At 46.1% G+C, this 26346-nt stretch overlaps 1 protein-coding gene across 2 annotated transcripts in view; it reads right to left on the bottom strand.

The window, feature by feature from the left end:
• The window catches only part of UBE2Q2 (ubiquitin conjugating enzyme E2 Q2), a 758043-nt gene that overhangs the window by 342022 nt on the left and 389675 nt on the right, over window positions 1-26346 (bottom strand). For both annotated transcript variants that reach the window (XM_078685153.1, XM_078685152.1), the window contains exon 5: window positions 10332-10472. In XM_078685153.1, the coding sequence (XP_078541279.1) occupies window positions 10332-10472 (141 nt within the window). The remainder of the gene's footprint in view (window positions 1-10331; window positions 10473-26346) is intronic.

The raw sequence follows: 26346 nt of genomic DNA, 5'->3' as shown, positions 1-26346 counted from the left end.
AGCTTCGTTGGAGAAGATTTTGGCAGCATTGGATCTTTGGAGAAGTTCTTTGTGTCAGATAATTGAGAGTTTGAGACTGTTGCTGTGATCACAGTTTATTACGCCCTCACAGCATAACATTCTTTCACTTCATGACATACTCTTTCTCCCCCCACCGCCCCACACTGCAATAATGTCTACAACTATCTCTGCATTCAACCTAGGCCTGAAAGTTTCAGTTTGAAAATAGAGGACATCTCGTTGCCTCCAAGGCTCTTACTTGTATAATGGATAAGAGCATTTGAGGCAGAGTCTGATACGGCGACAGAAGCAGAGTGAGAGGGTCAAGGAGCAGGATATGGAGGTCGAATTTTCAGTCAGCCCAACCCTCTTCAACGTCTACATGAGCCCCCTCGCAGCCATCGCACGCCAACACAACCTCAACATCATCTCCTACGCCGACGACACAAAGCTGATCCTCTCCCTCACCAACGACCCCGCCACCGCCAGAGCCAACCTACACGAAGGGATGACAGACGTAGCCAAGTGGATGATAAGCAGCCGCCTGAAACTGAACTCGGACAAGACGGAAGTCCTCATCCTGGGATCCTCACCCTCCACCTGGGACGACTCCTGGTGGCCCCCCGCCCTGGGCAGTGCACCCAAACCAACAGACCACGCACGCAACCTGGGCTTCATCCTGGACTCCTCCCTCTCCATGACCAGACAAGTCAACGCCGTCTCCTCGTCATGCTTCAACATCCTGCGCATGCTACGTAAGATCTTCCGGTGGATCCCCACCGAGACCAAGAAGACGGTCACCCAGGCCCTCGTCACCAGCCGCCTGGACTACGGCAACTCCCTCTACGCCGGAACCACCGCCAAACTCCAGAAGAGACTCCAGCGGATCCAGAACGCATCAGCACGACTCAAACTGGACATCCCCCGTCGCAGCCACATCTCCGGACACCTGAGAGATCTGCACTGGCTACCGGTCAACAAGAGAATCACCTTCCGTCTCCTCACCCACGCACACAAGGCCCTACACAACCAAGGCCCAGGATACCTCAACAGCCGCCTCAACTTCTACGCTCCCACACGCCAACTTCGATCGACCGGCCACGCCCTCGCCGCCGTCCCCCGCATCCGAAGAGCCACCACAGGAGGAAGGTCCTTCTCCTACCTGGCCGCCAAGACTTGGAACTCTCTCCCGAACCACCTCCGCCGGACCCAGGACCACCTCGCCTTCAGGAAACAGCTCAAGACCTGGCTGTTCGAGCAGTAGCGGACCCCCCCTCCCCTAGCGCCTTGAGACCCTCCGGGTGAGTAGTGCGCTATATAAATGCTGTGATTGATTGATTGATTGAGTCATAATTCCTCACAATGACAACTCACCTTCCAGGGATTCAGAGGAACATGGCCCTGGTAGTCATGATGTCCCTTTACAAGCAATAACTGTGCAGCGAAGAGCTTGTGATGGTATAGACCAGTGTAGAATGCAGGCAGATACGGCGCCAAGCAGAGTACTCACTTGGCAGACTAATTTAGTCCTGCCAGTAATTCCCCCATTCACGGCAAATGCTGGACGTAAGATTAATACAGCAAACGTTTTGCCTATCTACTACTTCCATCTTTTTTGGATGAAGACTTCCTTAAGAAAATAGCGCAGCTAACAACTTTGTAAGCTGAACGGTTTCTGAGGGAGCATGGAGGCACTCTGGCGCTTCACTCAAGGGCACGGCTATGAACTCCCACTTCACTAGGGAGCCTTAAAAAATGATTGGCATAACACTAAAGATAGAAAAAGTCCACAATACAACCACACAGTCCATGACAGGTTATTCAAAATTCAGCAGTCAAATCTTTTTTTGCCAAGTTTCCAAAGATTTATGCTCCTGGAAAGAATGTAGCAATTGAGGAGTCCTTGATATTGTAACAAGCATTGGCATAACCAATAGGTCTCGCCTTTGGGACCTTACAAGTGTTTAGCTATGCAACAGTTGATGTTGTTGCACCAAGGATATTGTGCTGCATAACTAAATGCTTAAAAGGTCCCAAAGGCGAGACCTATTGGCTATGCCAATGCTTGTTTAATTTAAGCCTATCAGGCTGCATTTTACCTTCATGCACATAGTGTTGGAAGACATTTTACATGCCAGGTGATGAAACTGTTAAAAGTTAACCATCCCATTAACACATTTCTCCCATTCAGGACGAAATTACATTTCTGACAGACTAACATTGGACTATTTTCACGGCATTAACATAGCCCAGGAAGAAGATTGTTAAAAGGGTGTTTGAGGATCCACTCAGACTGGGGAATTATTCAGCGTTTTTGACTTCCATGAAGATTCTTATGATGCATGACTAGGACAATAGGTCTGTAACCTTTCCTTCTTTAATCTCATTGGTAGAGAACACATCCTCGAGCATATTTAATCCTATTGCTGTTCATTCTCTTTGAAGATTTCTCATCCTGAGAATCTTTCTTACTACCTTTATTTCAGCATCTTCACCCATAAATAAAAACTCGGGAGATTTTTCTCTACTTTTCCTTTGTGTTTTGTAGGCATGAATACGTTTTCAGAGGTAGCTATCTTATTAGACATACAAATAAATATTCTTTCTGAACCTCTTCTCTAGAATTCTGTCACTGAAAGGAAAACTTTGAACAGCAGTCTGATGTATGAAAATCACTCTCCATTCAGGGCCTTCTACCTTCGAGCACATTAGACTGGTACTACAGTATTAAAAGAAATAAAATATTAAGACATGTCGAAGGAGTCGTAATTGGTAGACCATTGTATACCTATAACAACTTTTTGCATAGCTCTGCACTTCTCAACAAAAAATCTTTTATAGTCACATACAGGTTGGATGTCTTCGCAGAGAAATCTACAACAAGAGGCCACTAGTATAAGTTATCGGGTGCTATGGAAAAGTTGAGAGGAAACTATGAAGAAAAGGACCCGTTCTACCTGTGAAGTCCTCTTTAGTTATTTTTAAGCAAGGAAGTTTTATTTTGCCAACAAGCTGAGTAATTGAAAGAAAAAAATAATAGGGTTCATAGAGATGTTAATAGACAACATATAATTGAGACTTGTGCAGTTTTTCTTTTAGATCAGTGGGTTTTAAAGAAGCCCCCTCTTATTAATTAGAAAAGCACACTTTCGTAAAATCGAGTAAGACAGTGATTTGTTAATCCAATTAAGATTTACTTATTTACTTTAGTAGTTTTTGAAGTACAACAACCCTCGTGCATAATCCCAAATTAACCTTTTTGTCCTGTTAAATTGGCCCTTTTTATTTGCTGGCAATACAAAACGTGAGGTCAAAATCACTCAAGGGGATATGGCAGATTTCATGGGAAATCATATCAACGTGCCAAATATGGTTCGTAGAGAAGTGTTCCTCATTTTGTTTAATTTTCAATAAACCCACAATTAAATAAAGACTTGTGGATGGCAGTGAATCACAAGAATTGCCTATCGATCTTCACAGCATTAGTCTCTTCACCCATCTCCCTCAGTGGACGTTTCAGTAGCAAAAAGCAGCTCTTTGCACCCTCTGCGAATCACTTTAAAGTGCCAGGCAATGCCCGAGGATGGAATTGAAAGCAAAAGTTTGAAAACCGAAAGCATATATAGACTTTAAAATTGCACAGGGAATCTCATGCTGGTTCCCTTTTCATGCACATATTAAAGGCTAGAGAGGTCCTTTTCTTACTGGCGTAAAAGGGTGAAAGATTTGGTTTATCCAGTGGTTTGGCAGGCGGGGTTTACTGCATTTAAACAGTTCCCCACATGGGGAAGTCCGCGGCCCTTGATTTCTCACTTACCGCGGCCACTAGAACTGATCTCCAGAGGCTCTTCCCCCATGCACTGGTCTTCAGCTGTGGTGCCCTACCTAGGCATTCTTTTGGCGCCCACCCTGCCTGCCATGGTTACTGCTAACTACGCGACATTGGGTAAGAAAATTAAGGAAGAACTGCGCCGCTGGGACAAAGGCACCCTGTCCTGGCTGGGCAGAGTAGCGGCTGTTAAAATGACAATCTTACCACAAGTCCTGTATCTATTCCGAGCCCTACCGCTCCACCCTCCTAAAGGGTGGCTTCACCAGACGCAAGCTGACCTTGCTCGATTCATCTGGCAGGGGCGCAAACCCCGGATAAAGAGAGCACTCAATACACTGGCCCCAGAAGCGGGAGGTCTAGGTATGCCGGACTTACGCAAGTATTTCGAAGCGGCGCAATTGCGCTATCTAGTTGAATAGAGCAGACGGGAGTCAGATAAACACTGGCTTTTTCAGGACCAGGCAGTAGCGGGCAGGCCATTACAGGAGATACCCTTCTTGCGCAGACCTCACCGCCCACCCAACTTGTACGCGTCTTTTATCACGGGACTCCCGCTGCAAACATGGGACGCCACTAGCGTTGCTCATGGTCTCACCTCGTTCCCCTCCCCGTTTACGCCACTGGTTTGGAACCCGGATTTCACCCCCGGGATGGACCTTGGTGCCTTTCGGCGTTGGCGAGAGGAGAGGTGTACAGCACTGTACCACATGTATACTCCAGAGGGCATTATCCCGTTTGAGGATTTTAAGCGCGAACACCATATGCCTGAATCGGAGAGGTTGCGATATTTGCAGGTGCGACACTGGGCGCTGCAACCACAGGTGCGTGACTCGGCAGATAGGCAGCTTACATCCTACGAGAAATGGCTAGTGACACGTACCTCGGACACTAAGCTAATCTCGGATCTTTACCGATTACTGCAACCTCCCTCCTATCATATTCATAACACGGGTAGGGAACGGTGGGAACGGGAAATGGGGAGGACACTGGATCATAAAGAGTGGGACCAGATCTCATACCGGGCACGACACTCTGCATACCACACAGGCCTTACAGAAACATTCACTAAGGTGACAACTTAAAGGTACTACACTCCGGAAAGGTTGCACGAAATGAATCGCAATATTGAGAACACGTGTTGAGGGCTTGTAGGCAGGTGGGTACACTTACACATGTGTTATGGGATTGCCCTTTGGTGCGCTCCTACTGGACGGAGGTATTAGATGAAATAGACGCACACTTTGACATTGAACTCCCACGCTTCCCTGCCTATGTGCTGCTGGGCTTGCCCAACCGATTAATGTACCCGCTGAAGTCCAGAAGAGGCCGGCAAATTGCGATTGCACTGGGCTCAGCTGTGCAAAACATTCTCATACACTGGCGCACCACTACACTCCCCTCGCTCACAAGTTGGCTACATAGATTATGGCATGTCTTGGGCATGGGGAAGTTGTCGCTCGCAGTAGCGGGTGACGTGGACCAATTTGATGACTTATGGCAACCGTTCCACTCGCTGTTGGTTAAGGAATTCAGAGAACTTACGTGCCCAAGGTATCTTAGACTCTTGAGACTGTCATCACCTACGGGCTCATCTACTTGAAGGATTCGGGGTGGGGGTGCCGGGGAGTGGGGCAGGAGTTGAGGAGTAGCAAGTGACTTAAATCAGGCACTGGACGAGGGAGGGGGGAGGGATGGGGAAGGTGGGAGGGTTCGGGGAGTTGGTGTGGGATTGTTCATTAGTGTGTTCAGGTCGCGGTATGCGCACCGACACCAATGCTGACTAATCGCTTTCTTTGCAAAGATTTTCCATGCCACGCTCCCTGGGGTGGCGATATTATGTCTTGACTTTGATGCGACCATTGTAATTTTTGTTTTGTCAGTGGATAAATCAATAAAATGCTTTAAACCTAAACAGTTCCCCAAGCATTATGAATAACTTTCTTATTTAGTTGTCCCGAGCCAAGGCATCTCTTACCTTTTCCTGTTTGAAAATGCATCGATATGTATTTGAGTAAAAAAGGTTTACAGTACATGAATATAGTCTGTTTATAGCTGGCCAAGACAAGTTTTTTTTTATCAAATGAAGGCGAAATTGATGTAACTGATAATATGAACATATGTATATTTCTCCCAAGGGACTCGGTGGACCTGGAAAATGCACAAGAAAGTATTAAAGTCACGCAGCTACTGGAAGGCTTAATACAGGTGCTACAGAAACAGGGGTGGGAGGAGGATTGGTGGAAAGGACGGAGGAGGGGGGGGGAGGAGGGGTGAGGGGGAATGGGGGGGGGAGGAGGACGGGGGAGGGAGGGAGGTGGAAGGGGGGAGCCTGCACGATTCCCTTGCGGGAACGTGCAGCAAGGCGCAATGATTGCGACCATAGGACGCCGTGCGCTCCTGCAAGAGAATAGCCTGACGTGTAGGCGTTGCCCCCAAAGCTGTGTCAATGGCTAGAGGTCTCTCTCCTATGCAGCACATGTGCGCTGCGTAGGCGAGACCTAAAAAGGGCAACAGCTGTTCAGACGATAAATACGTAGTCACAGAACTCGTTATGGCATCAAGAAGTACATGTTGTGTGAGTGTTTTACTGGTTATGTGTACAGCCTGAGAGTATACACATGGAAGGCTCAGCAATAAATCTTGCAGGTTGTTCCTCCCCGTTAGAAGTTAGTGAAAAGATCATATTAGAGCTTGCTCAACCTCTCCTTCATAAAGGTCATAGCCTTTATGTAAATAACGGCAATACAGTAGTCCAGCTATTTAGTGAACTATGCTAGGCTGGCAGTATGACGTGCAGTACCATTAGAAAGCATCTCAAAAGATTCCCTCATGAGCTTATTTGCAAGAAGCTCCATAAAGGTCCAAGCATTGTGTTCCATTTCAAGGAACTGCTCGCTGTCAAATACACAGACAAATGGGAAGTATATGTGCTCAATACACTTAACTTTGAGAACGTCTCACATCACAGTTTGGGTACAGTTGGCAGAAGTCCACAAGCCTGCCTGTATACATGAAGTATAGGGGTGGAGAGGATAAAAATTACCAAGTTCTGCAACCATATAATTCGAGTCGTAAAACTTGCACATTGTATAAGAAGTTGGCTACTCGACTGATCCAGTTGGAAACATACGTAATGACATTGGACACTGTTTGGGTTGTATGTTTGGGGGGTAGATGTTAGTTCGAGTCAGTAATCTGCTTAAATTATTTGTCACACCCACCTGTCTCATGTGATGTTGGTCCAGACAGGAAGGAATTGTTGCAGTCTTCCCCCAACTGGAGCGGAATGGTGTAGGGGGAAGTGGAGGGAAGTCATTGGGTAGGGGTGGAGGCAGATCGGGAGTTGTTAGTTTTAACTCTGCCTTTGGTATTGTTACCCCTGTAACCACCTCTTTGATAGCCCCTAGTGAAGATGGATTGGCTAGGGGTTTTGTAAGAAGTGGAGGGGCTATCTGAGGAGTAGCCTTTGGTGGTGCCTCTGTAGGATGAGAAACGAAAGGAGCTTTTTCATTTTCTCAAGGGATATGTCAATATTAGGGCCAAATAGGTGTTGCTCATCAATGGTTGATTGAGGATTGAACTCTGAACTTCAGGTTTGAAACCTGAAATACGTAGCCAGGCATGCCTATGCAAAAGGACACTGGTGTTAATTGTCCTTGAAGCAGTATCTGCCACATCTAGGGCACAAAGGATGGTGATATTGGTGATAGTTTTACCTTCCTGTATGAGTTAATTGCCCCTATTTTTATATTTGTCTGGGAGATGCTGCATTCTGGATTCCAGCTCATCATAATATGCCCTGTCATACCTTGCTAACAGCGTTTGAGTATGGGCGATGCGCCATATATTTGCTGCCTGTGACGCCGTTCGTTTGCCTGAGGCGTCAATGAGTTTAGACTCCTAAGCTGGTGTGGGGGCCTCACCTGATGTTTGGGAATTGGCCCTTTTTCGCGCATTGGAGACTGCAAGGGAGTCTAGTGGTGCAGGGCCTCTAATGTAGACTGGATCTGTAGGGGCAGCCGTATACTATTGTTCTATCTGGAGGTTGAGTACTCGAGCCCTGACTGGATCGTTAAATACTTCTAGTGCATGCTTAATGACCCCCTTAAGCATGGGTAGAATTGAAGTGGACCTTTGTGTGGTGTCAAAAGTGTCCATGAGAAAATCTTCCTCCACTGGGTCTGTGTGTAGGTCAACCCCATGGTATTGGTCAGCCCTATGGACAAGTTGGTTAAAGCCCATAGTGTCCTCAGGGGTGAAGGCCTGGAGGGGTATATATCATCCTGAGCCACATTAGGGACATCTGGGGTGCTATAATCCTCCAGGGTTTAGGGGAGTCAGGAGGACTAGGGTTCCCTAGTGGTTCATCAGCACCTCCCATTTTAACATCAGAGGTGTTATCCACATCATCATCATCATCTTCTACTGGAGTAGGGGATGGTGTAGGTGAGTGATGTGGTGGGGAGGAGGAGGAGGTGGTGGGGGTGGGGGAGGTGGCGGGAGGAGGAGGTGGTGTGGGAAGAGGAGGAGGTGGTGTGGGAAGAGGAGGAGGTGGTGTGGGAGTAGGAGGAGGAGGTTGCAATGTCTCTTTTTAGGATGAGGAGCCGGTGCAGGCGCATCTAGTGGTCGCTTTTTGGAGCGAAGAGCCAATTGACCAGTTGAAGGATCTTTCACACGAGTCTTTTGGGTAGGATCTGGCCGAAATAGTTCTTCTGTATAAGGCAGATCCTTTGGTGTCGAGGTCTTTGGCTCTGGAGTTTTTTTCGGCACTGACTCGGTAGCTGTTTTAGGTTCTTTTGGCTTCGAATCATGACCTTTTGCAGTGTCTTTGGCTGGTGGAACGTGTTTTTTCGGTTCGGAGGCTTTTTTCGGCTCCGAGGCATGGGAGTTAGGGCCCTTTGGTGGCAGTTTTTTGCTAGTCTCAGAGTGTGTCTTCGGTGTCGAGGAGCCGGTGCAAGTCTTCGGCGCTGAGTGCTTGGATGTTGAAGCAGCGGTCGGCGTGGATGAGGTAGAGGACGGCTTCTTTTTCGGTGCCGGTAGGTGTGTGTCGGCACTGGGGGTAGGCTGATTCGAGCCTGAGTCGCCTGAAGGCTTAGTAGGCTTCTTTACCGAGCTAGAAGGCGGGCCATAAGAAGCAGTCTCTCGGTGTGCACCCGGGCCCGAAGGCGAAGGTGTGACTGAAGCCTTTTTAGAGGGTGTTGACGTGTGTACTCGTCTGAGTCGCTGACGCCTTCTTTGGTCCGCTCCTGTTCTTGGACGTCGACGCCCTCTTGAAAGATGTCATCTGGGATCGAAGATGACGAGCGAGCCATGGTTCGTCGAGCTCGTCGGTCCCAAATTGTCTTTTTGGAGCGGAAGGAGACACAAGCTGAACAGTCCCTGGTCTTGTGCTCCGGTGAGAGGCAAAGGTTGCACACCTCATGGAAATCGGTGTGGGGAAACTTCGACCCACATTGAGGAAACTTCTTAATTGGCATCCTTTTCATGAGCTAGAAGATAAGGCCTAGGTAGGCCCGAAGGCATTGGTCGACGCCCGGAATCGAAGACGGTGAAGTTGTTGACTTGCGTCGATAGGGGAACGCGTTCGAGACAATACCGTTGAAACGGGTGAAGGATTGCACGCCGAAAGTATAATCGGTTCCACAGAGCGCAGGAAACACATCCAAGCCAGATGGCGGAAAAAACTATCTGAGGATGGAGTCGATGCCCTTGCGCAATGTGATCCAAAGGAGGAGTCACTTATCTCGTGACTTCCAAAGAACTTTTCAGGACAAAAACAAGTGCAAACATTCGGGCCCAACACTCTATAGCTGTCTATGCAACAGTGTGTAATCTGCAGCTAATATGCCTCGAACATAATTTTTTCCGATTCTCCTTTGCACGTTCATGGAAGTTGGGAAGATGGTGACTTTAGCACAGCAAACGTCTAAATGATTCCATTTTAATGAAGAAAAAATAAAATTTCCTACTTTTACTTCAAAAACTCAAAATGTAATCCCCATGTTGGGGAAAAAAAAGAGCTTACATTTGGCGTGGATGCTTTATGTGGAAAAAAGTTAGGGAGACCTGAGCCCAAACGACCCCTAAAAGGTTCAGTACTGGGGGTGGAAAAGCCTCAGTGGCCAAGGAGACTGATTGGCTTTATGCATCATAATCAGCAGGATTGTAGAGTTTTGTTGGGTAGTTAGTATTTAACACCACATACAGTTTACAAATGATCACAACATCTGTCTGTACTGGACACAGTAATGTAAATGCTAAATCCAACTTGTTGGTTATGCCAAATCCATATCAATGGTGTACATGTCATTATACATAAAACTCAAAACTAGAAATATAACATTGAAGATTTATTTGATCCCAATGGAGTGGGTTGTTTGTGCAAGTTAAGCCAGGTTCAAGTTACCAATTATTAACTCGGAACATTGCTAAACTGATATTGAAGTCTTATGTTTCAATTACTTTAAATAACTTCCATTGGGTTGATTACAAAACTTACATTTAGGTGGTCTTGCCTTTGATTTTTTCTTATTTTTTCTAATATTGCAAGATTTTCCTTCTCAATGCCTTCATCTTCAGACTTTTTGCCATCCACGGGTTCTTCTTCCTTCATGTCATAATGATCCAAGTCTTCAATGTCCTGAGAGAGAAAGCAGCAGTTGAAACAGCTTAAAATAACTTCTTCACCTACACCTATGTAGACCCGGTTTTAATCACCAAAACAGGCCTTTACATCTTCATCACTTTTTCTCTCTCAGAGGGTTAAAGGAACATCACTGTTCAATGTAGGGCCTAGTGAAATGTAAACTATCTTGCCTGGAGATGCTGTGATGTGTAGCTGCGTTATTTTTTTTGATTTGGTATACAGTTACTTAACACTGCTAGGCCATCCATTATAGCTTTTCTGTTTTCCCTCATTTGTACAATTTCTATTCTATGCCCATTTTCAGACTCCACATCTTTCATAGAAAGTGTCAAGTGTCTTAGACAGGCATTAGGTGTACCTACTGTCCAAGATTATGTTTTTTTATTTACAACGCTAGTTAACTGTAATCAATAAGATATTGAAGAGGACACATTTGTTTCCATGAGGGTTTAGTGTTGCTGATGCTTTAATGTCTGCAACGTGCAACAATTGTTTTCATAATACTCAATACAATCAGCAATCAAATAGTAGAAAAACCTCAGCTATCGAATCTTGATCAGAGAAGGAGCTATGACTGTCACGTGGTTTTTCCCACTTCCTTTGGGCCACTATACGGCGGCCATTTTAGAGGTGAGACTCTCTAGTCTTCCTCCGACTACCATTAGGGATTCCGGGTATAAACTCATCCTGGCGCTGACGCGCTCAGAATAAGCTCAGAGAAGGTAGTGCACACAGTGCTGCTGGTGTCATTCGCTCCGATTTTTAACGCGCTCAAAACTTGTTTTTACCCTCCTTTTTTTAAAAACAATTACTGTGAGTAACTTTTAGATTTGTTTAAATTGTATCTGTTTTTTCCCTGCCACATGCACTTTAACCTGTTCACCTCTCTCATCGGTCCCCTGCGGCTCCGCTCCTCGGTGCAACGCAGCAGCTAGGCTGCGGTCTGAGTGGAGGGAGTTCTTTCTTTCCTTCCAGGAAGTGGGGTTTTCCCTCTTATTTTGGTGCACTATACGGCGGCCATTTTAGAGGTGAGATGCTCTAGTCTTCCTCCTACTCCCATTAGGGATTCCGGGAATAAACTTAACCGATGGCGCTGTCGCACAGCGGCCACGCCAAAGGCAAGCCCGTCTGCATCCGGCCGGGGCCAGGGGGCACCTCCCCTGCCGGTTTCAGTCCTTACCGCCACATATACTCCCCAGAGTTACTCATGAGATTGAGGACATCTCCCAGTAAGAATTGCCTTCACTCCATTTGTCCACTCATGGACATTTTGACTTGTCCTCAATGTTCTTACACTTTACCTCCTCCACCTAAACCCCGCCGGGTCCCTGCCTCCTCCTCAGTCCACAAAATGATGTCTATTAACTGCAGATCCTTATCCAAGCACGCCATACAAATTTCTAACTTGCTCCAAGAGGAATGCCCTGACGTGCTATTTCTCACAGAAACCTGGCTCAATGCTGAGTCAGAAACTGACCTAGTCCAATGTCTACTACCGGGTTACTATATCTAGAGGAAAGATCGGGAACAGGGGAGGAGGCATTGCCATTATTCTAAAAGAAGGTTTTAAATGCTGCATTATCCTTCCCGACTGTGAGAACTTCTTCTCAATCTTACTTTCTTCAACATATACCTGCTCAGGCAACCTTATATACAGCCCCCTGATCCCCATGGACAACGTTTTAAAATTCTGCCAGAAGCTGTGGCTAACTTGGCAAGCTCCCCTTCTAACTTTACTATGCTAGGGGATCTAAATTTGAATTTCGATGACCCCTCAGACCCAGCAGCGCCAGAGCAGACCCAAAATCTTTTGGCTCTTTGGATAAAGCAAAATATTACAAGCCCCACTTACGAAAAAGGACATCTTCTAGATCCAATTTTCTCCAACTGCAATGAACTTTCAGTCGGAGACCCAGTCCCAGTACCATGGTCTGACCACTTCCTGGTCCCCTTCTCTTGTGATCTACCAAACCCCCCTTAATACTGGCACGACCAGTAGCTGGAAACGCTCCTGGTCCAACCTTCAGTTGTACTCCAGGAATGCAGCTCTGATAAATTACACACCTACCCTAGATCCCTGCCCCACGATCACGAAAGACCAATTTTACCAATGGATCAACTCTTACTTTGACCTTGTTATACCTAAGAAACTAATCCATTAAAAAACCAGGAACAACCCCTCTCCATGGTACTCCTCTACAATGCATGAGTATAGACAAATCTGTAAAAGACTTGAGAGGAAATGGAGAAGAAATTACGATACAACAGGCAAACAGATCTACAGGGACTCTATTAAAATGTACCAATCCAAAGTGAAGGAGGCACAATAACTATACTATGAGAAAAGAATCAACTCCGCCTCACACGCCCCTCGTGGAATTTTTAAGATCGCCAAGCACCTCCTAAAATTAACAGTCAGGGATGTTCCACTGGACTGCTCAAACGCACGCTGTGACGAACTTGCAGAGTTCTTCTCCAATAAGATCAAGGATACCTACAACTCCTTTCCCCTGCCCCCAGCCCATCCATCAATCAGCGGCTTACGGAGCACTCCATGTCCGGTGAACACTTTCTCAGGGGAATTCCCTTGATAGACATGGAAACCCTAGTGAATATATGTTCCTCAGTAAAATCTGCCTCTCCCAATGACCCAGCACCGTGCCAATTTTTTAGTAAGGCCGGGGATACATCTTCCCAGTGCTGCTGAAGCTGAGAAACACCTCCATTTCAACTAGACTAGTACCCCCACCCTGGAAACATGCCATGGTGAGGGCATTATTGAAGAAACCCAGTCTTGACCCTGATACACTTGGGAATTATCGCCCTATTTCCCTACTCCCCGGGATCAGCAAAATGCTAGAAAAGTACGTTAACTCCGTTATCTCTGCTTCTCTTGAATCCAATAATATACTCCACCCGTCTCAAACTGGATTTCGCCCCAACACGGGACTGAAACTGTATTACTCGCAGTGGTTGAAAAGGCCAAAATGATCCTAGACAAAGAAGGATCGACTGCCATCATCCTGTTGGATATCAGTGCCGCCTTCGACACTTGACTACGACTTCCTGATCCACAGATTGAGGAATGTTGGTCTATCAGGTAGTGTCATCACCTGGCTACTGTCCTTCCTCAAGGACAGAAGCTTTCAAGTATTTGAAAGGGATAATTTATAAGATCAAATCCCCTTTGACTGCGGCGTCCCTCAGGGCTCATACCTGAGCTCGACGTTGTTCAATGTCTACATGAGCCCACTGGCACAGATTGTCCTCCCCTTCGGGATAGACAATGTTATGCACGCTGAGGACACCGAGTTAGTAGTGGCCCTAAATCACCCAGGATCCACGTCGTCCAGTCTAGGCCCCTGCCTGGAGAGAGTCACCAAATGGATGGAACTCTCCTTCCTCAAACCAAACGGAGATAAAACAGAGCTCATGATGTTAGCCAATTCACCCATTTCTGGCATTGGCCTAGCTTGGCCAAGCTCTCTCGGCTTCCCACCCACACCAAAATATCGGATCAAAAGTCTAGGTTTGTGGCTAGATCAGTCCCTCACTTTTTATCATCAGGTAACTATACTGGCAGCATCCTGCTATGACATCCTTCGGATGCTCTGTAAAGTTCTTCTGTTACTCCCTTTTTCAGCAAGAAGACTCATGGTCCAGGCTTCAATCCTCTCTAGTCACAACTATGGAAATGTTATGTATTTAGGAGCTCCTAGGGCTACCACAAATAAACTGCAAGTCCTCCAGAACTGTGCAGCAAGGATGCTTTCTATGATTCCTAACAGGCACTCTGCAAAGCCTGCTCTGAAAACCCTGCACTGGCTCCTGGTTGCGGACAGAATACAATGCAAGTCTCTATGTATTGCCCTCAAATCTTCTGGAAGAATGGCCCCCCATTCTCCAAGCCATCATCTTCTCTTACCATCCTAATAGACTCCTTTGTTCATCCAGTATCTACCTTTCTGCGGTCCCTAAAATAAACAAGATGAGAAGAGGTGGTCATTCCTTCAGCTTTACTTCTGCCAAGCTTTGGGACACACTTCCCCTCCACCTATGATCGGAACCAATTCTCCTTCCCTTCCACAAACTTCTGAAAAACTGTTTTTTTCAAAACCCCTCCTACTAAGCTGTTGTGACCTGCCTCTCTTTCAACTAGCGCTGGGACGCCTTCGGGTAGCCATGCGCTCTAAAAATATCCATAACATAACGTTGGAGGTCACTCCGATTTGAGGCTCATTTAAGAATTCACCAAACCCCCCTAGCGAGGCCAGATACATCACCTCCTCCCAGGACCTCTGCAACAAGCTCAGCTCCTACTTTCATCGGAAAATTAAGTCCCTCTATGACGGCTTCAACGAACGCACACCAGACTCCGAAACCACTCCATCCTTCAACAACGACAGCCAAATCACCATTTCTACCCGGACCCTAGCCACCACTGAAGACACTGAATCAACCATGAAAGGCATCCACTCAGGACACCCACAGACCCCTGCCCTCCACACATCTTCCACATAGCCGCCGCCATCGCACCGGAACTATGATGCACCATCAACACCACCTTCAAAACTGGCATTTTTGCCCCGAAAACTGGAAGCGTGCAGAAGTCAAGACGCTGCTTAAGAAGCCAACGGCAGATCCTTCGGACCTCAAAAACTACCGACCCATCTCCCTCCTCCCCTTCGTGGCAAACATCACCGAGAAGACTGTGAACGCCCAACTAACAAAATTCATTGAAGAGAACTCCATCCGAATTCCGCAGCAACCACAGCACCGAGACCACTCTACTCACCGACAAAGACGACATCCGCACCCTCCTTGACCAAGGCCACACCATGGCCCTGATTCTACCCGACCTCTCCACAGCCTTCAACACCGCACACTTACCGCCAGCCTCCACGACCCAGCAGACATGGACCCACCTTCAAATGGCTCCGCTCCTTCCTCACCGGCAGAACCTAAAGATTCAGATTGCCACCATTCTTCTCCGAACCCACAGAGATGAACCGCAGAGTACCACTAGGATCGTCACTCAGCCCTACGCTCATCAACATCTACATGGCCCTCTCGCCATCATCGTCAGACAGAACAGACTCAACATAGTCTCCTACGCTGACTGCACCAAGCTCATCCTCTCCCTCACCAAGGGTCCCGTCACCACCAGACTCTGCTTCCATGAAGGAAGTTGCATCCTGGATGAGCAGCAGCTGCCTGAAGCTCAACTCAGAGAAGACAGAGGTCCTCGTCCTCGGACGCCCCACCTCCCCCACCGCATGAGACAACACCTGGTGTCCAACCGCCCTCTGCAGCCCGCTAACCCCCACGGACTGTGCCCAGAACCTGTGCATCGTTCTAGACTCCTCCCTCTCCATGACCTGACAGGTTAAAGCTGTCGCCTTCACCTGCTTCAAAACCCTCTGCATCCTTTGCAAGACCTTCAAATGGATCCCCCCGAATCTAGAAAGACCGGCACCAACGCACCCAACCAGCAGACTGGACTATGGAAACCTCCTCTACGCCGGAATCAACTAGTCTCTGCTCTGCAAACTCCAGAACATACAGAACACCGCCAGCCAGACTCGTCCTCGGCATCACTCAACAAGAACAAATCACCCAAACACTTGCAAGACCTCCACTGGCTCCCCGTCGAGTAGAGTGTAAACTTCAAGACACTCACCCATGCCTACAAATGCCTCCAGGACACTGGACCCCAATACCTCAACGAGAGAGTCTCCTTTCACATACCCAAGAGAAACCTCAGATCCCCCGACCTCACCAAAACGTCACGCACTTGTAGGGCCAGAACAGGTGGATGGGCCTCCTCCTACATCGCGGCCCAGGCCTGGATGCACCCCCTCTCTGCACATCTTCACCTGACCTGGCTGTTCGACTGAGCTGAGCTGCTCCCCCCCCCCCGCGCCTTGAGACCCTCATGCGAGAGTAGCGTGCTTGACAATTCCTTCCTTGATTGATTGATTGAGACAACGTTCGGCTGCTGGATACAACGCATTAGGTTCTGTATTGAATGGCTATCCCTAAATATTGTACTTCTTGATTTAATATTTGATAAAATTGCCATCAATGTCCTCTAAAAGTACGTACTACTAAGTACTGTCATAGATTCAGTTTCAGAGTACTGATGTGAGATAAACGATTGCCTTTGTAATTTATTTGCAACTGATCTTTGGCTCATGTAGCCAGCTTCATATTTAGGTATTGCTTTCATCTTTAATAATCTGTTTGAGAGATCTCCCTGGGTTCTGGTTTGGGTACCAGGAAAGTGTTATATGTGGCTTCTTCTGACGAAGGCACTTCCGTGCCAAAACGCACGTAGAGAAAGACTGATATTTGACTGTACCATATTTCATGGGGATAAATCAGTTTTCTGGATGAAATATGTATTATATATGAAAATATACGCGACATTATCAGTTGATGAGTACTAATCTGTTCATGTAATTTGATGTCCATGTATTTTTGTCTCCATCGTATAGTTTGATTTCAGAGTGACTGTATTTATGACTGAAGTAGGATTGTGATTTTTTTCTTATTGTCAATATTTATTATATCTTCTTAATAAATTAACATTTGTATTTGTTTATAATATGGTGTTTCTGTCCCTATATGTCTAGTTATGTTACTTGTCTTAGAATATATTTGAGTTGCCCTTGGTGTCTGCACTCCTAGTTAACCCTGCCTAGAGGAACTCGCACCAATTAGCAGGGGGCCATTGTTATTTACGTTACATCACGTTGGAGATCACACCAATTTGAAGCACCAAACAGCTTCAGCAAGAGAATACATCGCAGAAGGTGAGTATTAGTATTTGAGGGTTTGAGATGAGAGGTATCAGGACTGCAAGAACCCTAGAATCTTTTGCGATGTCTATAACGCACCTTTACCAGTGGAGAACCTTATCAGCAGATCATTATGGCAGGTAAAATACATGCACGTTTATTTGTAGACTTGAAAGAAAAAAGAAACCCATTTGAAGAGAAAGCATATTATGCCGCTTGGATTCAGAATGGAGGGAGATGTGCTACAGCTGATCTATATTGTGTGTAGCAACACAGAAATTAGAAGACTTCGAGCAAAAATATAGTTGTTACAAAAACAACCAATATGATGTTGAAAATTAATCATGAAGCAGTATAGTGTTAATCTCTGCGGAAAATTGATTAAGGTTTGTATATAGTTAGCCATAGATGACTCGCACAGTTTCCTTAGTTTTTACTAACAAATGTATGGAAGCAAATGTAGTGATGAGGGGAGTACAGCTATGAAAACGTATATTGCAGAGGCAGGATTCCCATCCACTAGTCAAGAGGATCTCTTGAAGAATTAACCTTCCTGAAAATAAATCTGTAATCTCCTATAAATGAGCCACTCAGTAGGGGTGCCTTTCGTGTATTAGTCCAAGTTTGCTTAAGGAGTAATGACATTATCGGTAGTATTTGTAGAACAAAAAATACAACATTGTCAGAGAAAGAGAGAAGATCCAAAAGGAAGTAGCAAGTTTGGAGTGGCGTCAGAATATAAGGAAGAGTTAAACAGTCCAAGTGGGCAGAATCAGAGTTGGCAGGATATCCAAGAGGCTGACTAAAATTAGGTATTCAGAAATAACGAAAACAAATAGGTAAAATTGGTACAAGCAGTTTAATTGATTTACAGTATCCAATCAGAGGGAAACGGACTTCCACATGGCTGTAAAATTCCACGATTGAAATCGTAAATTTTGGCTCGAAATATTAACAAGCATTGGCATAGCCAATAGGTCTCGCTTTTGGGGTATTTAGTTATGCAGCACAATATCCTTGGTGCAACAACATTAACGGTTGCAAGGTTAAACAGTTATAAGGTCCCAAAGGCGAGACCTATTGGCTATGCCAATGCTGGTCTTCTTAGCTCTGGGGACAAGTATTTTCTTCTTTAATTTCAGCTCCTGATGGATTTTCTTCACTCCTGCAGGGTATTTTCTTTTTATAAATTTAAGCTCCCATTAACTTTTTAACGCGGTTACTGATGCCCGTTTCCAACTTTTTTTTTATTGCCACTGTTTATTTTAAAGATTACGGGGGTCAGAAGTTTAGGCGGTTAATCATCTTGCCATACTGCTCATCAACATAACTGCAGGAGGCATACAGAGGGCATATCAGGGGTTGACACTTTCCCAGATAACAAACCCAAAGCTTATCGAGGACCAGAGCTAGGAGGGTTCTAGTGTAAAAGCTGAATTGAAGAAGTCTCCAAAGAATGGAGGAGTCAGTCATGGGGAATCTCCAGTATCATTTATTGGACATCCAGCAGTGGGGTCTCAGAGCATTCGTAATGTAGCTGGTGCTCCTAGGCATATCACACTAAATTAAAATTTATTAAATTATTGTGAACTTGGGTAATGTAACTGATGCTGATTGGGATCAAGGGGGCGAGCGAGTGAAAAGCAGCCAGCAGAGCCGTCCTCGCCTATTGCATTAGGTGCGGAAGCGTCAGAAAGCAGCCAGGAAGCCAAGTGGAAAAGGAGTAGGTGAGAGGGGTAAGCAGGATGTGGCACTATGGCCAGAGCTGCCCACTTCAGAACTGGAGAACCAAATTTGACTCTGGTCATCGGATCAACGTCTGTGATCATGGGGAAATCACTTAAAATGAAAATAAATGAACATTAACTTGTGTAATGTATTCAGTTGCGCCTCCCCGTTGGGAAGTGTCCCTCTGAGTGCACTGCCTGATACCAATTCAGACGAATTTAATCCATGAAATCCAAATTTCAAATACAGGTGTTCAAGCACATCGTTTATTGTAAACGGTATGGATGTAATCTCATTGAATTCAGGAGTTCTTCAACTGCTTTGTTAAAGGATAAATCCATAATCAATTAAACAAGTGTGTATAGGCCCCAATGCATTTCGGGCAAATAACCGCCCTTTGTCAGGGGGGTTTCCTAAAACAAAACCAAGGTTGGGCGAGGGAGACAACAAAATTCAAAAAAGGGGAATATTGTTCCCATAATATATCATGCGTTACATGCAAGGTGGAATAGTCTCCCTCTGTCTTTAAATGTCCATATGGTGACATGCTGATAGGAAACTATGGACTGTTCAAAAGAATACGACGCCACCTCCGTGAGAATGTGCAGTGATTAATCAAGGTAAAAAAAGTTGTGCACAGAACGAACACATGGATATACCGAGTGTTAATATAACGTGTGCCACACGTTGAATTAGCAGGATGACTGTTAACATTCATGCGTTATATGTGAATAAATCAATGTCCATACCTAGCTACAACAATGTAAATGTTGCACATTCATACAAGGCTGTGATGATATCTGTGTTCATGCCATGCTCGAGGTCTGCTTTAAAATTGTGAAGCCTTCATTGGCGCTGTCAGCGTTTGATCAGGCAAAGTTCCGGATTTCATGCATACTCTCACACGTTTATGAAAACAGCGTGTTTGCAAGACAAAGGCTAGGTATAAGTGGCTTTACCTCATGGCGCTCGAATGCATGGCATTCCGCAGTTATAAAATCAACCTGTTGTGCTTCCAACGCAGTTTAGGCTAGTGAAACGAAGACACCCGAAGCTACCGCCATATTAATGAAAGTGTAGGGTGAAAAAAGGCGCTGCCTTCATTATCCCGAGAGACAAATAGTGGCCATCTTAAAGTGGTGTTAATGCGTGCAGATGGAGAAATAACATGACTGAAAGCCTATAGCATGGTATACTAATTTCACTGGTATGTTAAAGTGATAGAAATTGAGGGATTAATGAGACTGAAAGGTAAAAAAAAAAAAACAAGCATTGGCCGCGCAGCAGTAATAGTAACGCCGCGCGGCCGTGAAAGAGAAAGTCATCGCGATCACGATCGCTGTGAAAGCGAATGACGCAGTAAAGCATGCAAGGGGTGCGTGCGCAGCAGAGTGTGTGCTTGTGCGCATGAGCGCAAGCTGGTGGCCGCTTTGGGAGCAGTTCCAAAAACTGCTACTAAATGTCTCTCCGAGCATCGCATGCGCGCTGACTCAGCGAGACCTAACAAAAAGAGGAGGGGATGGGGAACAAAGGCCGTCCAATAAAATTATTTCTACAACGATTGATCAAGATACTGTAATTAATGCTTCATTTATTGTAACCCGATCACTTTCCAGACGAATGGACTCAAATTGTACAAAGAGGATTGACTTACAGACACCCCTCTGGGCTACCTGCACAGATTGTGATTGAGCATTTTAAAAAGGGAATTGAATGTTGGTTTAGAATCCGTATATTATATTATATCCTTGGATATTGTAAATGATCCTTTATTGTGAGAAATAGCCAATGGCTAAACCAATACATACACCTGCTATTCTGTTGGGAGGCTTTCTTTAAATATTATAAAAGATTTATAAACTTGACCCTGGTTACGTCCACAAGCAGTTTCACAATCTTTTACATTCTCAAAACTTAGTTCGTTGACCACAGAGATGCGTAGGCTGCATGTTAGACCTGACACCTTTTGGCGTGATTCTTCCCCCATATTTTGCCTCTGACTCATGTGTTTTGATGCTGTGCTGGATTTCGTTTTTGCTGATTTAGATGCTTTGGACACTCTGCCACTGCTGATCAGTGTCAGAGTGTAAGGGCTCCTTCTGTAAATTGTGATATTGATTGAGTATACCTAATTGGCATATTTGTATCACCACGAAGTCCCTAGTAGAGGGCACTGTGTGTGCCAGGGCTGGTGATGACAAATGCTACTAGTGGGCCTGCAGCGCAGATTGCGCCACCCACATGGGTAGCTTTAAAAGGGCGACTCAGGCCTGCCAGCGCAGGGCCTGTGTGCAGTCAGTGACTGCCATGTCAGCCTGGCCAGTGTCCCCACTGGCTAGGCCTAACCCTTCCCTGTCTGTGCACATCAGTCACCCCTATGGAAGGCTCAAGGTACCCCCCCTGGGCAGGGTGCAGTGTATGGATAAGGTAGAGCATGTGCTAGTGCAGGTAATATGCTCTGGTAGTGGGCTGCAGCCATTTTGTGTGCTCACTGCTGTAAGGCTATCTTGCTCCATAGAGTAACATGGAGGGGGCTGGGCCCATGTGATACCAGCCTATCTTCCCCTAGGAACAAGATGGGACATAAGTGAAAGATATCCCTGGACTCAGAATTTAATGACACATCTTTTAGTGAAGGGTGTTTTTAAATCCTGTGTTGGAGAATAGCACTTTTAGAAAGTGGCTGTTCTCTTGTCTAAACCTTTATGTGTGCCTGGGTTTGTGGAATGCCTGCCTGGTCTGGATGTGACAGGGAGGGGCTGCAGAGCCCCAGAGGAGAGGGTCGGAGCCATCCCGGGGATGAAAGGGCACATCTGCCTGCCTGGGAGGAGGGAGGAAGGAATGCCTGATAAGTGCTGAGCTGCGCCTGCCTACCTCCCCCACGTTAGCTCTCTCCTGGTGGTCAACTGACCCCCCTGGCCCTGAAGCTGACAGGAAGAAGAAAACCAGAGACAAGTCAGTGCTCCGCAACCCCCAGAACTGGTTTAGACTGGACCCAGGGCCTCCATGCACAAAGACTTCAAAGACATTGAGGGGTATAAGGAAGGGACCCCTGACTACAGAAGTCAGATTCTGAAATTCTGCAAGCAAGAAGGAACCTTCGCTGGAAGGAGGACAGCTAGAGAACTGAAGGAAGACTGCCTTGCTGTGTGCTCTAAGGGCTGACTTGTTCTACTGTCCAACGGGAAGCTAAGGAGAAGAAAGGGACTTTGCTGTGTGCTGTGACCCTGCCTACTTGAAACTGCCAAGACTCTGCTGTGTGCTGTGTCTACAACTGAATCTCCAAGGGCCTGAGAAGAGCTGGCCTCCTGTTGGGAACCCAGGACTAAAGGTTCCTAAAGCTATCCCAGAAAACGGCTGAAAAATCGTGCTGTTGGGACCCGAGACGCGTGGTGCTGGACTGCGGAGCCTGAGGACGGGATCGGTGTGCTCATCGGCACATTAATCGTGAGGGTCGGAGGCTTGTGGAGCCTCCCCTCGTGAAATCTGCTCCCAGGTGGTGGCAAGGTCGAGAGGGGGGTCTAGTCGAGACCAGCGCCCTTGAAAACCCTTTGCCGCCAAATCACCACCGCGGCCCGGGGCCAGGAAACCCCCCCGCAATCTGCTCCGAGGTCCAGGAGCTGCCGCGGCGAAGAACGAAGCCGCCGTGACCCCATTGGCTGAGGGAGCCGAGCCCCCTCACTAACGCCGCGACGGGATTGGCCCGCGCAGCGTCATCAGCTGTGGTGTGCCGTGATTGGCTGAGCCTGCGGAGCGTCATCGGCGAGGCCGCGCTGCCATTGGTTGGCGGCCTCGCGCTCAGAGGGGCTCGACTAGAGGGCCGCGACAGGATAGGCTGCCTCCGCTGAAGCTGCGGGAGGTGCCGAAGAATTGCCGTAATCACCGCCGGGACCGGGGAAGAGCTCTGACCCCGCCGAGGGACCTGGAAGCGTCCCGCACCCCTGGCCAGCCGCCCCCCATCAGGTGAGCCTCACCGCCTCCCCCGCCGCTCGTTGGATTGTCGAGAGCGGGCGGGAGAGGAAAGGGGACCGGCCGGGGCGGGGACGCGTGCAATCTGCACGGCTGGTGCTCCTTGGTGCGCCTGAGTCCCAGGAAGACGCGAGGCTGCCCCGGGGACGAGAAAGAGTCCCTGGGCCTCGCGAGGGAGTGGAATCAGCGCCTGAAGCCCATAGTTATAAGTACACGTGGGCCTTGTGGTTACTGCTCGTCTTGAGAGCGGTGGGAATAGAAATCAGGGGCATATTTTTAGGCCTGATTTAAGAGACTAGAGACTATTTTTGGTTTGGAACCTGAGACTATTGTTTTGAATGACCAGAACTGCCTATTTACAAGTACCATCCTAGAAATTAAGTGCAACCTTTAAGCTAAAATGCTATGTGTTCTAAAGAAGTGATTATCATTCAACTGCTTCATTTACCTGCTGAAACTAGATAAAGTTATATTTTATATATACTTACCTGTGTGGTCTCAGTTTGTGGTGGATTGGGGATTGTTGCTGTGTTAAGTGCAAATGTTATCCACATTGCCTCCGAGTTTAGCCTAGACTGCTCGCGCCATGCTACCTAGAGGGTGAGCAGGGGTTATCTCAGAGGGTTATTCCGTCGCCCTGACCGGAACTAGGGGTCCCTACTTGGGCCAAGGTACTTACCTTTGCCAACCAGAGACTCCCGGTTCTAACACTGGGGGATTTAATTAGGTTGATGTGCATAGTTTTAAGAATCCATTGTTATATTGCATAGTTCCCCCATTTTTCCGAAATTCCTGGGATTCTAGGACTCTAAAAACTTAACTTGAAGTGCATGCACTCTTAGCCCCTTGATCATAGCAACAATGATTAATTTGATTAGCCTACCTGACCCTTTAAGGGCACAGTCATATGGTACAGAAAATGGACTTGTCAGAGGCCAAATGTCACATGTAGGCTGCATTATACATTTACACCACCCAGAGGAATGACTTTAAAAGCACGGTCTGCCACTGAAGCCTAGAATGGTAGAAGTCACAAACTGAAGCCAGCATATGTCCAACATGCAAACTTCTTTAGGTATCGTCTCGGAAGGCACGGTAGCCTTCAACGTACACTCTAGCATTTAAAGCTTGTTATGAAACCATAGGTCCTTTATTATCTTCTTGATCCTCCAGTTGGGAATTTTTGTTCTATTTATGATACACCTGTGATTTCAGGGGAGGACACGTATTTATAGGTTAATAATTGTGCCCCAATAGACTGAACCTTGCCGTATTAAGAATGTTTTTCTCTGTGTAGTGATTTAACGGGGTGGCAATCCTCAATTTGGCCATTAAATACGACAATCTATCAATTCTAGAATGTTGATTAACATAGCACATTCCAGAGTGTGAGGACATGCACACATACAGTTCAAATCATATTCTAATGTATATAATTTAAGCTGGTTGGATTGAACACTAACTTGGCCTTACATTAGAAAGTATTTCCTTTATTTCTCCATTTGTGTAGTCAATAGCCACCAAGAATGAGAACCTATTGAGGTGGGGCCTTTAAAGACAGGTTTTTGTGTGGAGAAATGTATAAAATCCATTCCAGAATCGTAAAACATTTCGCCGCGAAGTAAAGCGTGGGGCCAGGAATTAGCTATACCTGTCTAAATTTAAAGGTGAGCATATATTCCCTTTTATTTTTGAGAGAGTTAGACCGAATACTTAAATAGTTCCAAACAGGAAAAAGTCATTTCTGTTTTTGTCTCCTCTTATGTCCTTAATAGCCACCTAGATTGGGGACCTTTAAAGGAGGTGGACACTCATGATAGGTGAGGGTGTGGAGAAATTGACGAATCTCATCCCTGAACCACAAATCCCTAAGAAGAGTATATTTCTAAGACATGTTGTGTGACACAGGAATTATTACGTTGCTTCCTAAACATAGGGTGAGCATACATAGTGGCCAGATATTTCCTGGGATAATATGTTTTTCCTTCTAGTCTGTTAATCAATAACATAATATTTCAGATAATCGGAGGCACAGGAAGCAATAACCTCGAGCGATTAATTTAATTGTGGCGATAAGATCCATGTGAGACAAACATAATTGATTATACCTGAATAACATTTTCTTTCAAAGTAACTGTCCAGTACGATAGTTGGTGTGTGAAAGAATGACTATGAGTATGTGTAATGGCTCCAAGAAAGTCTTTGCTTTATATATATATATATATATATATATATATATATATATATATATATATATATATATATATATATATATATATATATATATATATATATATATATATAGATATATAGGATAGGGTCTACCAGCGCTGGGATACCTCTTGGTGACTACGCGCTTTACAAAAATAAATAATAATAATTATTATTATTAGCATTAGGGTATGTTGGCCCTTTCTTTTTCCTTCTCCCACTTTTACACCTGTGATCTCTCTTCATATGAAAGAGACGTGCAGTAATAACTCTAGAGTCTAGTTTTTAAGAAGGTAGAATACCTCCTTCATTGAATATTTATACATGCATTGTTTCTATTTGTGTTTATAGATTCAACAATACTGTTTTTAAACTCATGAGTTTGTCCTGAAGATGATCGTGGCAACCAATCCTATTCCAACGAAACGTCGCGTCGACAACGGTTTTCTCTTAGAGTATTGTTTTTTATTATATTGTGTAATTTGGTGATATCTATAATCACATACTTTATCTATATATGATCATCAACTGTGTTGAAGCAATAGTAACTATTTGTGTGACTTTGATCATAAGGAAATGTGCTTCTCTCTAAATTGTTAGACAGACAGATATAGCTAGATAATCCCCAAGTGCTGTCAAAATGCAGATAGCCTGCCCGTAAAGTGTTGGTGCCTGCCTAGGTTGACAGCACCCCCGAGAATATGCAAAGATCCATTCCGGCAGGAAGGATACACCAATTCAGTGTCAATAATTTTATTCCAAGTGAATAAAAGAAACCGAACTACACGTTTCAGCCAAAACGGCCTTTGTCAAGTTCCTTGACAAAGGCCGTTTCGGCTGAAACGCGGTGTTCGGTTTTGTTTTGTTAACTTGGCATGGCGTTTGGCGGGTGTGGCGTGTGTGCGGGTGTGGCGTGTGTGTGTGTGTGGCGTGTGTGGCGTGTGTGGTGTGTGTGTGTGTGTGTGTGGCGGGTGTGTGTGTGTGTGTGTGTGTGAGAGGTGTGTGTGCGTGTGTGTGTGTGTGTGTGTGCGTGTGAGAGGTGTGTGCGTGAGAGGTGTGTGCGTGAGAGGTGTGTGCGTGAGAGGTGTGTGTGTGCTTGAGAGGTGTGTGTGTGCGTGAGAGGTGTGTGTGTGTGTGCGTGAGAGGTGTGTGTGTGTGCG

Source organism: Lissotriton helveticus, chromosome 3_2 (genome assembly GCF_964261635.1).
Source record: "Lissotriton helveticus chromosome 3_2, aLisHel1.1, whole genome shotgun sequence".
Lineage (NCBI taxonomy): Eukaryota > Metazoa > Chordata > Amphibia > Caudata > Salamandridae > Lissotriton > Lissotriton helveticus.
This window is presented reverse-complemented; position numbering and strand designations above follow the sequence as displayed.